Consider the following 18240-nt stretch of genomic DNA (forward strand, 5'->3'; position numbering starts at 1 on the left):
CAAAGACACTCTTTGAGACATCAAAGACACTCTTTGAGACACCGAAGTTACTCTTCGAGACATCAAGGCCACACTCAGATACACCCAAACTCCTCTTCGTCCATCAAAGTTATTCTCAGAGATATCTAAACTTATACTCAGAGACTTCTAAAGTTAATCTCGGTCATCAAAGTTAATCTCTAAGTCTCCTTCGTTATTCAGTGAAGCTAAGTGAGACATCCTTATTCAACAAAGCTGTCCTCAGAGCCATCAAAAAGTTAAATACTGTCATCAAGTTAATCTCTAAGTATCGTTTCGTACATCAGAGAAGTTTTCTAAGATATCTTTGTTCATCAAAGTTATTCTCAGAGACATCCAAAGTTATTCTCAGAGACATGTAAAGTTATTCTCGGAGACACCAGAGTCATCAAAACTTATTCTCAGAGCTACCAAAAGTTATTCTCAGAGTCATCATAGGTGTTGCCAGAGTCATCAAAGGTATTCTCAGAGTCATCATAGGTGTTGCCAGAGTCATCAAAGGTATTCTCAGAGTCATTTAAGGTAATCTCTAACTCACTCTCGTTCATCAAAAGTTGTTCTATATGACATCAAAGTCATCAAAAGTTATTCTCTGAGCTATCAAAAATACTACTCATGTTCTCAAAAGTCTTCAAAAATATTCTCAGAGTCATCAAAGGTAATCTCTAACTCACATTCGTTCGTCATAATCATTTTCTAAGTCATTAAAGTTGTTCTCTAAGACATCAAAGTCATTCTCAGAGTCATGAAAGTTATTCTTAGTCATCAAAGGTAATTTCTAAGTTACTTTCATTTATCAAAGTTATTCTCTAAGTCATGAAAGTTATTCTCAGAGACATTAAAAATTAATCTCAGTCATCAAAAAGTTAATCCCAGTCATCAAATGTTATTCTCTAAGTAACCTTTCGTTCATCAGAGAAGCTTTCTAAGACATCTTCATTCATCAAAGTTGTTCTCTACATCATAAAAGTTATTCGCTAAGTAACCTTTCGTTCGTCAGAGAAGCTTTCTAATACATCAAAGTTGTTCTCTAAGACATCAAAGTTATTTTCAGAGTCACCTTCGTTAATCAAAGAAAGTCTCCTTCTTCCAACAAGTTATTTTTGAAGACATCTTCAGTCATAAAATTTCTCTCCAAAATATAACTAGTTCAGCTTTTCATATTAAACCTGCACTTCTGTTAAAATATATTTTCTTAGACACTTTACCTTTAAAACTGTTCTCTGTACAACACTGCTAAAACCTGCGTAACCTATCGTCCCCACCCAATGTTACTTACTTACCTAACATAACGTTCCTAAACCTAACCTAGCTTGTATAACCTAACCTAACTAACCCTATCCTTACTTAACTTATCCTAACCTATAGATAACCTAACCTAACCTAACCTCAAGAAGATAACCTAACTTACCCAACCTAACCTAACTTAACTAACCCAACCTAACCTAACTTGCATAACCTAACCTATCTTACCCAACATAACCTAACCTAAACTAGCTTAACTAACCTAACCTAACTTAACTTGCTTAACCTAACCTAACTTACCCAACCTAACTTAGCTTGCATAACCAAACCTAACCTAACTTGCATAACCTAACCTTACCTAACTTAACCTAACATATCCTAACTAACCAAACCTAACCTAACATAACTTACCTAAAATATCATACCTAACCTAACCTAACTTACCTATCCTAACTTAAGTTACATAACCTAACTTACCCTTCCTAACTTAACTAACCCAACCTAACCTAACCTAACTTGCATAACCTAACCTAACCAACCTAACCTAACTTAACTAACCTACCCTAACTTGCATAACCTAACCTAACTTGCATAACCTAACCTAACTTACCCAACCTAACCTAACCTAACTTACCCAACCTAACCTAACCTAACTTGCATAACCTAACCTACCCAACCTAACCTAACTAACCTACCCTAACTTGCATAACCTAACCTAACTTGCATAACCTAACCTAACTTACCCAACCTAACCTAACCTAACTTACCCAACCTAACCTAACCTAACTTACCCAACCTAACCTAACCTAACATAACTTACTCAACCTATCATACCTAACCTAACCTAGCTTGTATAACCTAACCTAACTTAGCCTAACTTACCTAACCTAGCTTTCATAACCTAACCTAACCTAACTTACCTATCCTAACTTAACTAACCTAACTTAACTTACCTATCCTAACTTAACTAACCTAACCTAACCTAACTTACCTTACCTAACCTACCTTAACCTAACCTTACTTACCTAACCTAGCTTTGTTGTAATCCACAAGTTAGTAGGAATTATTAGCTAGAGGATCATTACTACAACACTTAACGAATGATGATTGGAAGTACATGTTAAGTAGACAGACTATGGATCACATATCTAAGAAAGGTCAAGGGATTAAGACCACAGCTACTTAGCCAAATTAATAATTCCTGGAAAGAGGAATTATTCTTCTTCAGGCTTCTAGGAACAAGATTTCTGCTTCTAGGGATAAGGTTAATCGGATTATACCTTCCTTGAGATGCGGGGTGAAATGGTTGAGGTAGATGGCTGATTGGAGCCAGTCTGATTGTGGGAGTTGAACTGAGAAGTCCTCTGGTTCTCCGTTTGCGGCAGCAGCGAAGTGTAGCAGGCAGCTATGCGAGAGCCTGATGTGATCTTAGTGACGAAGTTAAGTCTGCAGTATGTGAGTATTGAATGTAAGACTAACCGGGTGTGGAGCGTTGTAGTAATCATTCCGTATTAGGGACTTAGGCGGAAGTTACGAGTGCAAGTGGTGACCGCGGAGGTCAAGTGGTCTATGGGTATTGGAAGTGTATTTACCTAATAGAGTATGTTAATATGTTATTATTTGTCAGAGTCTATTCTTTGTAATTAAATGACAAATCCCGACGGCCTTTAAATATCTTCGATATGTCCCTTCGATATGTCCCTTCATTGTGTTCCTGGTTTGGTTGGTGAGGGAATGTTAGGAAATTGGTAGACGAGATATTTGGTGGCAGCGCAAACAGGTTTTGGAACACTTTGCGAGATGAAGGAAGTGTGGTTCTGGTTTAGTTGGTGAGGGAATGTTCGGGAAATGGTAGACATCGGGTTGTGGCGAGAATGGTGGTTACTAGACGGAGGAAAGAAGGGTCAGGTGAGACCAGGTCAGAGGAGTTAGTTAATTAAAGGGACTAGGCCATTGTGGGGCACATGTGGGGTTTATTTCTTTCTTTCCAGATTCCCGCAACGAGAGACGGCTAAGAGGCAAGTCTGGATCACTGAAGCATCGGGATCCAAAACAAGTGCACTGTTCGTAGTGCGGATTATACAGTGTTCATAGTGCGGATTATACAGTGTTCGTAGTGCAGATTATACAGTGTTCGTAGTGTGGATTATACAGTGTTCGTAGTGCGGATTATACAGTGTTCGTAGTGCGGATTATACAGTGTTCGTAGTGCGGATTATACAGCGCACATAGCCCGCACATGGCCATGTGCGGCCATGTGCGGGCCAAGCGATGGGTGGGCCAAGCGAGCCGCACCTTGGAGCTTGTTTTATATCGTTAGTAAGGCGGAAATAGTGAGAAATCGTTGCTAAGGTGAAATTAAACATTAAAACTACGTAATTTAAAGTTAATTAAATTTCATGTAACGTGTAAATCGAATATTTTAAGGATAATGAAATATTTCCTAAAGTACTGTGCGAGTTCCGGCGTTGTCAGGTATAGATACAGAAAATAGGCGCAGTGAATTATGGACGCCTTCGCATAGCGAGCGACGCATAATTTGACGTCTGGGGTTCGCTGTCTAGTGTACCATGGAGAGGGCCATGGAGATTTTTAGTGGGTGCAGGTAGCATTATGGAGAGTGTTACCTTGGGACACGGGGAGCGTGTCCCGTTGGTGGGGGTGTGTGGCGCAGGGAGTAGTGCATGGTTGTGTATTGGTGGTTGGACGCCAAGTGTAGTGCATGGTTGTGTATTGGCGTTTGAACGCCGGGGTGTGTAGTGTAATGCACGTGTAGTGGCTTATTAAACGCCAGCGTAATGCATAGTATTTACTGTAGTGAAATGTGCATGTTTTGACTGTTGATATTATGGATGTAGTATAGTGCATGACATTGTTGGCATTGTAGCGCCAAGGTGTAGCATGTGTAGCATAACTTGTTGTTGTAACACCGGGTGTATTGTAGACATTAGCATTGAAGTATGTTAACGCAGGTGGTAGAGTGTGGCGGGTGGCCACTACACAAGAAATTATGCCTGACGAGTGTTGGTCAGGTAATTAACGGATTACGAGAGAAAAGGGAGTGTGTGTGACGTCTGGTTACTTATTGGTGGTGTTATTGGTGGTGACGTCTCGTGGTGTTTTGATGCGCTCTGGCGCAAGGCATATGCCTGTGGTGGTAATGGTCTTGGGGGACGCCGTGTGTGTTGTGTTGATGGCGTTGAAGACGCTGTGTGTATGTTGAGGGCGTTGGGGACGCCGTGTGTTGTGTTGAGGGCGTTGGGGACGCCGTGTGTTGTGTTGAGGGCGTTGGGGACGCCGGGTGTTGTATTGAGGGCGTTGGGGACGCCGTGTATTGTGTTGAGGGCGTTGGGGACGCCGTGTGTTGTGTTGAGGGCGTTGGGGACGCCGTGTGTTGTGTTGAGGGCGTTGGGGACGCCGGGTGTTGTATTGAGGGCGTTGGGGACGCCGTGTATTGTGTTGAGGGCGTTGGGGACGCCGTGTATTGTGTTGAGGGCGTTGGGGACGCCGTGTGTTGTGTTGAGGGCGTTGGGGACGCCGTATGTTGTGTTGAGGGCGACGCCATGTGTTGTGTTGAGGGCGTTGGGGACGCTGGGTGTTGTGTTGAGGGCGTTGGGGACGCCGTGTGTTGTGTTGAGGGCGTTGGGGACGCCGTGTGTTGTGTTGAGGGCGTTGGGGACGCCATGTGTTGTGTTGAGGGCGTTGGGGACGCCGTGTGTTGTGTTGAGGGCGTCGGGGACGCCGTGTCTTGTGTTGAGGGCGTTGGGGACGCCATGTGTTGTATTGAGGGCGTTGGGGACGCCGTGTGTTGTGTTGAGGGCGTTGGGGACGCCGTGTGTTGTGTTGAGGGCGTTGGGGACGCCGTGTGTTGTGTTGAGGGCGTTGGGGACGCCGTGTGTTGTGTTGAGGGCGTTGGGGACGCCATGTGTTGTACTGAGGGCGTTGGGGACGCCGTGTGTTGTGTTGAGGGCGTTGGAGACGCCGTGTGTTGTGTTGAGGGCGTTGGGGACGCAGTGTGTTGTGTTGAGGGCGTTGGGGACGCCGTGTGTTGTGTTGATGGCGTTGGGGACACCGAGTGTTGTGTTGATGGCGTTTGGGACGCCGTGTGTGTTGTGTTGGTGGCGTTTGGACGCCGGTATGGAGTGTGGTGTTGTGGAGTATATGGTGGCGCAGGGGCGCCAGGTAGTGGTCGGTAAGGTGAGTATTGGCGTAGCAAGGTCGGTGCGTTAGGACGCAGGAAGTGGTTGTAGGGTTGTGTGGCGTTATATTGGGGTCATCAGTGGTTGGGATGACCAGAGGTGATGGTGTGTCGGAGTGGGTAAGTCTTATGGATAAGATGAAATGTGGATAATTGCAGGAGTTGGTGGCTGCAGTAGGCGAGCCAAGTCGATATATCTACAAGACTCATAAAAGACTAATAAAAATTCATTATTTTCATTAAAATTTTCATTAATTAAGTCGGAGTGGGTAAGTCTAATGGATAAGATTACAATGTAGAATTTCAAAATTTCAGGTGTTGGTGGTTGCAGTGGGCGAGTCAAGAAGATATACTAAATTCTCATTAATTGTTACAGGGATCTCGCTAGAGGCGAGCCAGTGGCAGTATGATACTTTAGTGACATTAGTTGTGAAATTATTTTAATGAGGTATTTATTGTGATAATGTATGTGCATGTATATACTGTATATTACCTCATCGGCACCATTACTGAGTGTTAGGCTTGAGAAGGTTTCCCGGGATCATGTCACAGAGCTTCAGGTAGAGTACAAGGGAAGCCATGAGGCTACACTCAATAATTCCAGAAAAAAAGGGGGAGAAAGTGAAGCGAACGTGACGTTATAGGCGAAATTCGTCCCCTGACATCAAAGCAGGGATAAGGGCCAGCTGCAATGGCTTTGCAGCTGCGCTCAGGCTATATACGGGGAGAGAGTAAGGAGCCGAAAGGGTGTCATGTAATAATGGGATCAAGCCAGGGGGCTCCGAGGGAATATTTTGCAGGAACAGCGGTCGGGAAGGTGTGAATACAGGTGGACACACTCTGGGCAGATGGGCCTAGAGTAATGTGCTACAGCTGTGGTGAGCACAGCAAGGAAGGATGACCAGAGAGCTGTGAGGTATCTACAGCGTTCTGGGGTTGGTGCCCTGGAACGAGACGTCAGCACAGACCCAAGGGAACATGACCCTGGGGTAGGAATCTCCGTTGCTCTGGAGGCCAGGATCACGATAGCTCAGAGCAACGATGGGACATTGACAACATTCACCAGGCTGGAGAGCCTGGGTTTTGTCTGGTTCATGGAGGATCTATGACCTAGCGACCATGGGACACGAAGACAAGAGAAGTGATGCTGCCAATTGTGGAGGAGGCCAGTGAAACATTGTGTGACCATTATAAGCCCTTATGTCAACAGTACAGGGCAAGATGTTAAATTGTTAGTAACTTATTACTAAGGATGAAGAACCTTAGATATATATGTGTGTGTATATATTAATGACTAGTGTCATTTCTGTTAAGTGCCAGCATTCTGGTCCATGTAATTTTATGGTTATGTTTGTATGTAATTATATGTCAGCAGTTTAGGTATATGTGCATTGTTGGAGATGGGAAAAATTATTACAGACTATTTTACCTATGCTATGATGTGAATATAATGTATATGTTGGAGAAGTGTTGTGAGTCATGTCGGGGAAAATTTTAATTTATTTCATCGTGTGTATGATGAACTTATTGGATGATTTTTTAGTTGTACATATATGATGGGTGCATCCTTCAGGTCCTTGCACTAATGGAACCATTGCAATGATGCATATGGGGACATATGCGTTTTTAAGGAGGGGAGTGGTGTTGTAATCCACAAGTTAGTAGGAATTATTAGCTAGAGGATCATTACTACAACACTTAACGAATAATGATTGGAAGTACATGTTAAGTAGACAGACTATGGATCACATATCTAAGAAAGGTCAAGTGATTAAGACCGCAGCTACTAAGCCAAATTAATAATTCCTGGAAAGAGGAATTCTTCTTCTTCAGGCTTCTAGGAACAAGATTACCGCTTCTAGGGATAAGGTTAATCGGATTATACCTTCCTTGAGAGGCGGGGTGAAATGGTTGAGGTAGATGGCTGATTGGAGCCAGTCTGATTGTGGGAGTTGAACTGAGAAGTCCTCTGGTTCTCCGTTTGCGGCAGCAGCGAAGTGTAGCAGACAGGTATGCGAGAGCCTGATATGATCTTAGTGACGAAGTTAAGTCTGCAGTATGTGAGTATTGAATGTAAGACTAACCGGGTGTGGAGCGTTGTAGTAATCATTCCGTATTAGGGACTTAGGTGGAAGTTGCGAGTGCAAGTGGTGACCGTGGAGGTCAAGTGGTCTATGGGTATTGGAAGTGTATTTACCTAATAGAGTATGTTAATATGTTATTATTTGTCAGAGTCTATTCTTTGTAATTAAATGACAAAACCCGACAGCCTTTAAATACCTTCCATATGTTCATTCATTGTGTTCCAGTACAAACCTAGTGGTACGCCTCAACGGTCTGGTGTGTGTAGGAGTATAGGAGGTAGTAACGGTTGTTGAGGCAAGGTGTTATGTGTTGTGTAATCGCTGTGTTCGGAATGAACCGGGGTTCAGCGTCATGACAGCTTACTTACCCTATCTTAACCTAACCTAACTTACCTAACCTAACCTACATTACCTAGCTTACCTACCCTAACTTACCTAACCTAGCTTACATAACCTATCCTAACCTAACGTACCTTACCTAACTTTACCTAACTTAACCTAACCTAACTTACCCAACCTATCCTTGCCTAACTTAACCTAACCTAACTTGCATAATCTAACTTAACATAACCTAACTTAAAGTAAATTACCTAACGTAACCTTACATACCCAAACTGACGTAACCTAACTCACCTAGTCCAACCAGACATGACCTAACTTATAATTATTCCTGCGTATCTTTTGTGTTTCGTCAATCAATGTTGCATATTCATTTAATCGTTTCAATAGTTAATTTCTCAAATGATCATTTATGCATTTCATGTGCTATCTGTTAAAGATTGGGTATTTAAGCATTTCAAAGGATTTTTGTTATATATGGGCATTTGTTCCTTTCAATTGTTATTTTTCTCAAATGGTGGTTTACGCATTTCAAGTGCTATTTGTTAAAGATTGGGTGTTTAATTATTTCAAAGCATTTTTGTTATATATGGGCATTTACTCGTTTCAAGGGTTAATTTCTCAAATGGTCATTTTTGCATTTCAAGGGTTATTTGTTAAAGTTTATCACGTTGCTCATAAGTTGTATTTATTATGTTATAATTGTTCTTATTCTTCCACCCCTTAACCTAACCTCTTTAATATTAGTGTATTCATTATGTTGGATATCATTTGTTCTTATTCCCCAACCCTTTAACCTAACCTTTCAGATGTAGTTTATTGTGTTTTGACGTATTTGTTGAATATATTATCCTTTTCCTAACCTTTCAGATGTAGTTTTGTTTCTCCTTTTTGTATATTTTACCCAAACCCACCATCCCACTTAACCTTTCTTCCTTCTTTTACTTTGTTTCTCCTACACCTTCTCTCCCCCTTTTTCTCTATCTGCATCCTTCTAACCCCCTTTTTCTCTATATCTTCCTTCTATCCCCCCTTTTCTCTCTCTCTCTTCCTCCCCCTCTGTCTCACTCATTTGCTCCAATGCTCTTATTTTTCTCAAATTCAAGTCTTAATGCTCCCATGCTCTCACTCTTTCTTATTCACTTATTTTTTTTCTCATATTCAAGTCTTAGTGCTCCAATGCTCTCACTCTCTCTCATTCTCTCTCTTCTTTGATCCCATGCTCTCACACTCTCATTCTCTCTTCTTTGATCCCATGCTCTCACTCTCGTGCTCTCTTGTTTTTCTCAATTTCAAGTCTTAGTAGATCTGTCTCTTTACTACTGTACTTATATTATTACTAAGATAAAGAATGAACTTATATGTGAAAACATAGTAAAAGAAGGAAGGAAGGTTAAGTGGGATGGTGGGTTAGGGTAAAATATACAAAAAGGAGAAACAAAATTACATCTGAAAGGTTAGGAAAAGGATAATATATTCAAGAAATACGTCAAAACACAATAAACTACATCTGAAAGGTTAGGTTAAAGGGTTGGGGAATAAGAACAAAAGATATCCAAAATAATGAATGCACTAAGATTAAAGAGGTTAGGTTAAGGGGTGGAAGAATAAGAACAATTATAACATAATAAATACAACTTATGAGCAACGTGATAAACTTTAACAAATAACCCTTGAAATGCAAAAATGACCATTTGAGAAATTAACCCTTGAAACAAGTAAAATGCCCATATATAACAAAAATCCTTTGAAATGATTAAATACCCAATCTTTAACAAATAGCACATGAAATACATAAATTATCATTTGAGAAAATAACTATTGAAACGAACAAATGAATATGCGACATTGATTGACAAAACACAGAAGATAAGCAGGAATAATTATGTAAGTTAGGTCATGTCTGGTTGGACTAGGTGAGTTAGGTTACATCAGTTTGGGTATGTAAGGTTACGTTAGGTAATTTACTTTAAGTTAGGTTACGTTAAGTTAGATTATGCAAGTTAGGTTAGGTTAAGTTAGACAAGGATAGGTTAGGTAAGTTAGGCTAGGTTAAGTTAGGTAAGGTAAGGTAAGGTACGTTAGGTTAGGTAAGTTAGGTTAGGATAGGTTATGTAAGCTAGGTTATGTAGGTTAGGTTAAGATAGGTTAGGTAAGATAGGGTATGTAAGCTAGGTTAGGTAAGCAAGGTTAGGTTAAGGTAGGTAAGATAGGGTATGTAAGCTAGGTTAGGTAAGCAAGGTTAGGTTAAGGTAGGTAAGATAGGGTATGTAAGCTAGGTTAGGTAAGCAGAGTTAGGTTAAGGTAGGTTAGGTAAGTTAGGTAAGGTAAGTTAAGTTAGGTTAGATTAGGTTAGTTAAGTTAGGATAGGTAAGTTAAGTTAGGTTAGGTTAGGTTAGTTAAGATAAGATAGGTAAGTTAGGTTAGGTTATGTAAGCTAGGTTAGGTAAGTTAGGGTAGGTAAGTTAGGTAAGGTAAGTTAGGTTAGGTTACACAAGCTAATTTAGGTTATGTTAGGTATGATAGGTTAAGTAAGCTATGTTAGGTTAGGTTAGGTTGGGTAAGTTAGGTTAGGTTGGGTAAGTTAGGTTAGGTTATGCAAGTTAGGTTAGGTTATGCAAGTTAGGTTAGGTTATGCAAGTTAGGTTAGGTTAGTTAAGTTAGGTTTGGTTAGGTTGGGTTAGTTAAGTTAGGAAGGGTAAGTTAGGTTATGTAAGTTGGGTTAAGTTAGGTTAGGTAAGTTAAGTTAGGATAGGTAAGTTATGTTAGGTAAGTAACATTGGGTGGGGAGGATAGGTTAGGTAGGTTTTAGCAGTGTTGTACAAAGAACAGTTTTAAAGGTAAAGTGTCTAAGAAAATATATTTTACAGAAGTGCAGGTTTAATATGAAAAGCTGAACTAGTTATATTTTGGAGAGAAATTTTATGACTGAAGATGTCTTAAAGAATAACTTGTTGGAAGAAGGAGACTTTCTTTGATTAACGAAGGTGACTCTGAAAATAACTTTGATGTCTTAGAGAACAACTTTGATGTATTAGAAAGCTTCTCTGACGAACGAAAGGTTACTTAGCGAATAACTTTTATGATGTAGAGAACAACTTTGATGAACGAAGATGTCTTAGAAAGCTTCTCTGATGAACGAAAGGTTACTTAGAGAATAACATTTGATGACTGGGATTAACTTTTTGATGACTGAGATTAATTTTTAATGTCTCTGAGAATAACTTTCATGACTTAGAGAATAACTTTGATAAATGAAAGTAACTTAGAAATTACCTTTGATGACTAAGAATAACTTTCATGACTTAGAGAATAACTTTGATAAATGAAAGTAACTTAGAAATTACCGTTGATGACTAAGAATAACTTTTGATGACTCTGAGAATGACTTTGATGTCTTAGAGAACAACTTTAATGACTTAGAGAATGATTATGACGAACGAATGTGAGTTAGAGATTACCTCTAATGACTCTGAAAATATCTTTGAAGACATTTGAGAACATGAGTAGTATTTTTGATAGCTCAGAGAATAACTTTAGATGACTTTGATGTCTTATAGAACAACTTTTGATGAACGAGAGTGAGTTAGAGATTACCTTAGATGACTCTGAGAATACCTTTGATGACTCTGGCAACACCTATGATAACTCTGATAATAACTTGGTAGCTCTGAGAATACGTTTTGATGACTCTGGTGTCTCCGAGAATAACTTTACATGTCTCTGAGAATAACTTTGGATGTCTCTGAGAATAACTTTGATGAACAAAGATATCTTAGAAAGCTTCTCTGATGTACGAAACGATACTTAGAGATTAACTTGATGACAGTATTTAACTTTTTGATGGCTCTGAGGACAGCTTTGTTGAATAAGGATGTCTCAGTTAGCTTCACTGAATAACGAAGGAGACTTAGAGATTAACTTTGATGACCGAGATTAACTTTAGAAGTCTCTGAGTATAACTTTAGATATCTCTGAGAATAACTTTGATGGACGAAGAGTAGTTTGGGTGTATCTGAGTGTGGCCTTGATGTCTCGAAGAGTAACTTCGGTGTCTCAAAGAGTGTCTTTGATGTCTCAAAGAGTGTCTTTGATGTCTCAAAGAGTGTCTTTGATATCTCAAAGGATGTCTTTGAGTGCAACTTTGATGAAATGAGTAAATCTTTGATATCTCGAAGAGTGTCTTTGACTATTTTTCTTACTCATTGAAGTATACTGTTAGTTACAAAAGTGTAGAACGATGTTCCATTTGACTATTTTTAGTTGAGGAAAAACATGAAAATCTGATGACGGAGACTATTTTTTGTGCTCCACAAAGTATAATGTCAGTTAACAACAGCGATGAAAGATATCTTTAGCTATTTTTTCTTACTTGACGAAACATAATGGCTGTTAAGAAATGATGAACAAGACTATTTTCAGTTACTTGACGATGGATAAAGTTAGTTATGAACAGTATTGGAAGGTTTCCTTTGACTATTTTTTGCTAAGAGAAAGATTATTTTAGTTAAGAACAGTGATGGTAAGAAATATTAAGTTAACTACAAGAATTACTTTGACATAGTTTTGCAAATAAAACTGGGTGACTAAATTTGTTGGGGGAACTGTATTGCGGTTGATAATATTTGACAAAGAACTAGTTAGTGAATGGAAGAAACAATTGGTTTAAAGAAACAAAGAACATAAAAAATTGAGACTAAATAAGGGAATGAACACAGTGAACATATGGGGAACACAGAAAACATGTAGAAAAAGTTGATAAACACAGTAAACATGCAGGAAATATGAACTTACAGAGAACATGAAGACATGATAAGGAACATAGGGAATACAAAAAAATGAACACTGAACATGTGAAGAACAAGCTAAGAACATTGAGAACATGAATATTGACTATAAAAGTTGTACAGAGAACATATGACGTCCATGAAAACGTGACAAAGAACATAGTGAACATACGAGGAAATTGGTAGAAAACAGAGAAAAATTGAGAAACTGGTGAAAAAATATGAACTGAGCACGCTGTGAACATTTGTAGAACATGGAGTGAACACACAAAACATGGAAAAGAATGTGAAGAACACAGTGAATATAGAGAAAATATGCAAATACAGTACGATTATTGAAGGTTTGGATAAGTTGGGGGATAAGAAGGTAAGGGAGGGAAAGGGTAAGGTAAGATTTTGACCGTGTGATTATTGCTTACTTGGGTAAACAAAAGGAATTGAAGGTAAAGGTGTTATATGACTGTGTGAATATTACATAACTGAGTACAGAAAGGGTATTAAAGGCCATGATGATTACTTTGATAGACTGGAGAGGGACTTGATCTGAATTAATTTGATGAACATTGAACTAAGGTGGAGGACATGAGCTGGAGCTCAGTAACTGACTTGATCTTATTTACTGTGTCTGATATACAGAGGGTATAAGTTTCAGGGAAATTGAATAGGTATTATCGAAGATACGAGAGGGAACTATGGAGGGAGACAGGAGCTAAAACTTGCTTACTGACTTCATATATTTCACTACGTCTGGAATATGACTGTTTAAATTTCATGGAAATTGGGCTATTAGTAGCGAAAATGTGGTTTCTAACAAATTTTGGTCTTCAATTGGGCTCTGATTAATTTCGATCATGAACTTGACTCTGAATATTTTTAACACAAATTGGACTCTGATGAATTTTTGGTCTTTACTGGACTCTGGCGAATTTCCGTCTACAAACGGACTCTGACTAATTTTGCTCACAGAGTGGACTCAGAATATTTTTGGGCACAAAGTGGACTCTGTTAATTTTCAGAGTAAGACTTGACTCTGATTATTTTCAGGCATAAACTGGACTCTGATGAATTTCTGTCTACAACTGGTCTCTGAATATTTTCTGGTACAAACTGGACTCTGAAGAATTTTGCTCCCAAAGTGGACTCTGAAAAATTTAGGTTAACAACAGGACTCTTGTTAATTTTCAGGGTAAAACTTGACTCTGATTATTTTCAGGCATAAACTGGCCTCTGATGAAATTTGAGCTTTAAACTGTCTCTGACTATTTTTGGGTCTTTACAGGTGAAACAGCCATAAATGGTTATAAAACTTAAAGTCATGACTAAGATGTCTGTTTTCCTTAACAAAACGTTTAAGACAATATTCCCTGAAAATGGTCTTTGAAAATTACGAGGTTTTGAAAACAGGTAAAATATGTCCGCAGAGTTTTACGTGGAAATGCTGTGTCCTAAATTGGATTTTTTTCTGAATTTTCTTTAATATTTTCCTACTTATTTTCATCATAAGAACTCTTAACAAACTTCTAAAATATCAGAAATTATTTTCCTCATAAGAATTCCTTAATTCCAAATCTGTGACTGCCCAAATTCACCTGAAAACCATGAAGCGCTAAAGAGGAATTTGAATTTCTCCCATAAGATCTCTTAACAAACTTCTATGATCGTATTTTTCTCAAAGGCACTCTTAACAAACTTCTAAGATCTCAGAAATTATTTTCCTCATAAGAATTACTTAATTCCAAATTAGTATCTGCCCAAATTCACCTGAAACCCCTGAAGACATATGGGCCTCTTTCCAAAGTTCGTTGAATCCGGTGTGCCGTATCGTCCTCTTCCCTAATTTACCTGAAACCCCTGAATTTGTATGGGCCTCTTTTCCCCCCAAAAAAAGAGACTGCTGATTCTTCATCCCTACTACTACTGGTGTCATCACCAGCCATGGCGTCACCACCACCCATTGCGTTACCACAAGCCATGGCGTCATCACCAGCCATATTGGCATCACCATCAGCCATGCCATCACCACCAGCGATGGCATTACCATCAGCCATGGAGTCACTACCAGCCATGGCATCACCACCAGCCATGGCTTCACCACCAGCCATGGCATCACCACCAGCCATGAAATCACCACCAGCCATTGCATCATCATCAGCCATGGTGTCACCACCAGTGATGGCGTCACCACTAGCAATGGCGTCACCACCAGCCATGGCATCACCAACAGCTATAGTGTCACCACCAGCCATGGCATTACCACCAGCCATGGTGTCATCACCAGCCATGACGTCACCACCAGCCATGGTGTCATTACCATGTTACAAACTAGGTTTGTTGTAAGAATTATCCAGAAGGTTCCAGAAGTCTCGTGTAGGGACCTGACCTCAACATTACGCATTCCACTGGGGATTAGCAAGTCTGAGTTACAAAATGGCTGGCGTCTTTGTTCATAGTTTCGTATAAGGAATCATTCTATAGTATTCACTTATTTAGAGAAATTAACCTCTATTCATTTTGTATTCAAATTGTATTGTATAGTATTAATTTATAATATCAAAAGTATTCTAATTATTAGGAGACGTGAGTTAAGTCACTATCAGTGACGTCACGAGCCAGAACTAGGCTATAAGGCGGAGTGACCTGGCGGTCATAGGTCACCAGAGGATTCCATGTCCTCAATTTCTCAAAGGTCAAATAACCATTTTGTGATCGGGAGTAGCTCTTCCTTAAGATGCTTGTGTAATTTAACTTCAGATAAATAATTCAACCAATCTGGATCATTCAGTGCAACAGAGGTTAGTTGTTAAAACTTAAGCCGTGCTAGTAACTTGGTAAAACTTAGACTAGGCGGAAAGATACAATGCTCTGGTCTGGGTAGGGCTAGCCGAGCAGAGATCAGTGTGGTTTGAGTAGCAGCTCGGGAAGGTGACCTTCCTATCATCAGCCTCCAGACAGCACGAACATCTAGCTGGTCGACGAAGGTAGAGTTGCTTTACGAGTAATTGTAGGGAATAGGTCACTCATTGCCGATCTGGTCAATTAGGGAGTGTTCAAGTTTAGGGAGTGCCATTTCTTACAGTTTGTTTTAGTTTTGAATAAATTAATTAGTTATTAATTTGCATTTGCATTATTTTCCATGTGTGTGTTATATTTATGTGAATTTGTTCTTGTCACATGGTCCCCACGAGGCAGAGTTGAATTGGGCGCCGATTCTAACACCGAATCATAATTCAGTATTCCCATTGATTTTTAATTCCACACTTAAGATCCAAGGGTATATGTTACTAGTGGGGATAAAGCCCCAAAGTTATTGATTAGCATGATCGATCCAGACCTCGATCATTGCTCAGGGTAACTGGTCTGGTGGTGGCGGCGGAAAGGCGACTCTAGGGTTTTGCTAGAAGCCTAGTCCACGTCATACGGGTTGTAGAATCTAAAGTCGGTCAATCGTCTTGAGACCACGTGGCGTGGGGTCGGCTTAAGTGAAAGTTTTGGGGTCCCTTGGTAGAGAACAAAAGTAAGATATGGGCAGAGGGAGAGTAAAGGGAGAAAAGATCATTTGAGAACCCCCTCACCGTGTTACAATGGTGCACAGCGGTGGTTTCAACAATTTTGTTTGAAATTGTTGAAAGGCTCACGCGTCTAGCCATCGGACATGTGAGTGGATGCTAGGGAGTCAGCCGCGGGCCAGGATTAGCAGTGCACCTCACAACAGTGCGGTTGAGTGGGGATTGGGGAATCGTAGTCGTGCGGTCTGATACGATTAAGGTTTAGTTAGTTTGATTAGGCTGTTAAGATTATTGAGTAGGAGACCGCTCCGAGTTGATTGGACTGGGTACCTTACTCGACCCATTGCAATTGATTCAGAGGTGTTGGGAGCCGCCATACTCTCAACAGCAGTTCCTTGTGAGCTGTCTTATCTGTGGGACGCCAGGAGATAGTCCGAGGGCGTTGTTAGACGACCCAAAACGCTGGGAAAAACGTAAATCCGTGAAGGGCGTTGCGGCCTCCGAGGGATGGACTAGTAACCTACCTAGCAGCGATTCAATGACTAAGTGATCGCACACTTAGTGGAGGTTGAGTCGTCTCTAGTTTTAATTGTTGCTGAAAGCTGAGTGTCGCTCTGTTAGAATCTAGATGGTCGAGACCCCTAGGCTAGGTGCGGTACGGCGAGCTGGTAGGAGCAATTATAGGATTAAGTCGAGTGTATCATTGAATTAAGTATACTTAAACTTATAAAGTAATTCCGTTTATTTGCGTTGTTCTAGAGATTAACTGTTTTTCCCTAAATTCAATCCCCGGTTAAATTTTTTTTCCCAAGTGTTAGTATTTTCTTGTATATTAGGCTAAGTATGTACATTAAGTTTTGCTAGTCCCTGTTGTATTAGTCTAAGTCAAAGGTGTGGTTTTCTAGTGCGTAGTTAATCCTCTGGACTTAGAGCTATATGTCGGTCACTATAGTTAGTGAAGGAGTTTGTTAAGAGATAGTAATTTTCGTTGTAAATGTTTGAGAGAGCACGTGGAAATATTTCTAAGGATTTTGGGATAAGTTTTCGGCTAAGTCAACGCCGGAAAGTCGTTAACTGTAATTAATTTGTATTCGTGGGTCACGTGTATGATCTGGGTGTCATTAGGATTTCCCAGTCGATGCGAATTATATTTTCTAGTTTTACCAGTAAGACAGTAGAATTGCGTTTTTAGACTTAGAATTCTGTTTTCAGTAGAAACGTAGGTGGAAAATTTTCTAAGTCCAGCTTGGGCTAGAATCGTACATTTTGGCGAAAATTCGAATTCTCATGTTTCATGTATATTGTAGGGCCAGTATTACCCTCAAGTGTGCACAAGGGACGTAATTCTGTTCTTAAGCATAAACAGTGATAATTACATTTTTGTCGAATTCAGTTATTTTTCGAGAAAATCGTGTTGTAATTTTGTCAGAGTCCACTTGAGGTGAAAACCTCGGATTTTGACGAAAAGTCGAATTCGTGAGTGTTGAAACCGCCCGAGGTGTCAGTATTGTTCTGTATACAGCATCAGTATTAAATAATAACGTATTTATATCTGGGAACGAGAAACCCATTTTTGCGAATTAAGGGAGTTTTGTAATATTAGGGTGATAGATTTTTTTTGTTCGAGTGCAGGAAAATTGGCAGAGTCCAGCATATGAGTAAAAATGCAGTTTTTGATAACAAATTCAATTTTGCCAAGCAAATATATGTCCTGGGTGTCTGCAGTGATTGCTAGAATGGTTTAGTAAAGTAAAACTAGTTACTTCCCTTCAGAATAAAAGTTGTGATTTTTCAGCGTTTAAGCAAAAAAGCGCTGGACTTAGTTTTTTTCAGTGCAGCTGGTCCCGCTCCATCAGTCATCAGTGGCTACGCTGCTCACTTCAAGTGCGTTTAGTGTTAAAGTACAGTAAATATTCTTTATCTAATCCATCACGAGGTCTGCGCATTAGTTACTGTTGTCATTTTAATTGTTTTACATAAATTAGATTCTTTAACTTTTTTTTTTAACATAGAGGACTTAGGTTTCAGTAATAGAACTGCGGGATATTTCACGGTCAGACACA

The 18240-nt window shown here is 39.8% G+C and overlaps 1 protein-coding gene across 1 annotated transcript; it reads right to left on the bottom strand.

The window, feature by feature from the left end:
* Nucleotides 1-425: 425 nt before the first annotated feature.
* Nucleotides 426-14971, bottom strand: LOC138354075 (mRNA decay activator protein ZFP36L3-like). The gene is made up of 2 exons (XM_069307790.1): nucleotides 14635-14971; nucleotides 426-577 (listed from the first exon to the last, which is right to left on the bottom strand). The coding sequence occupies exons 1-2, from the start codon at nucleotides 14969-14971 to the stop codon at nucleotides 426-428; spliced, it is 489 nt and encodes a 162-aa protein (XP_069163891.1).
* Between the last annotated feature and the right edge of the window lie 3269 nt (nucleotides 14972-18240).

This window comes from Procambarus clarkii, chromosome 61 (genome assembly GCF_040958095.1).
Source record: "Procambarus clarkii isolate CNS0578487 chromosome 61, FALCON_Pclarkii_2.0, whole genome shotgun sequence".
NCBI lineage: Eukaryota > Metazoa > Arthropoda > Malacostraca > Decapoda > Cambaridae > Procambarus > Procambarus clarkii.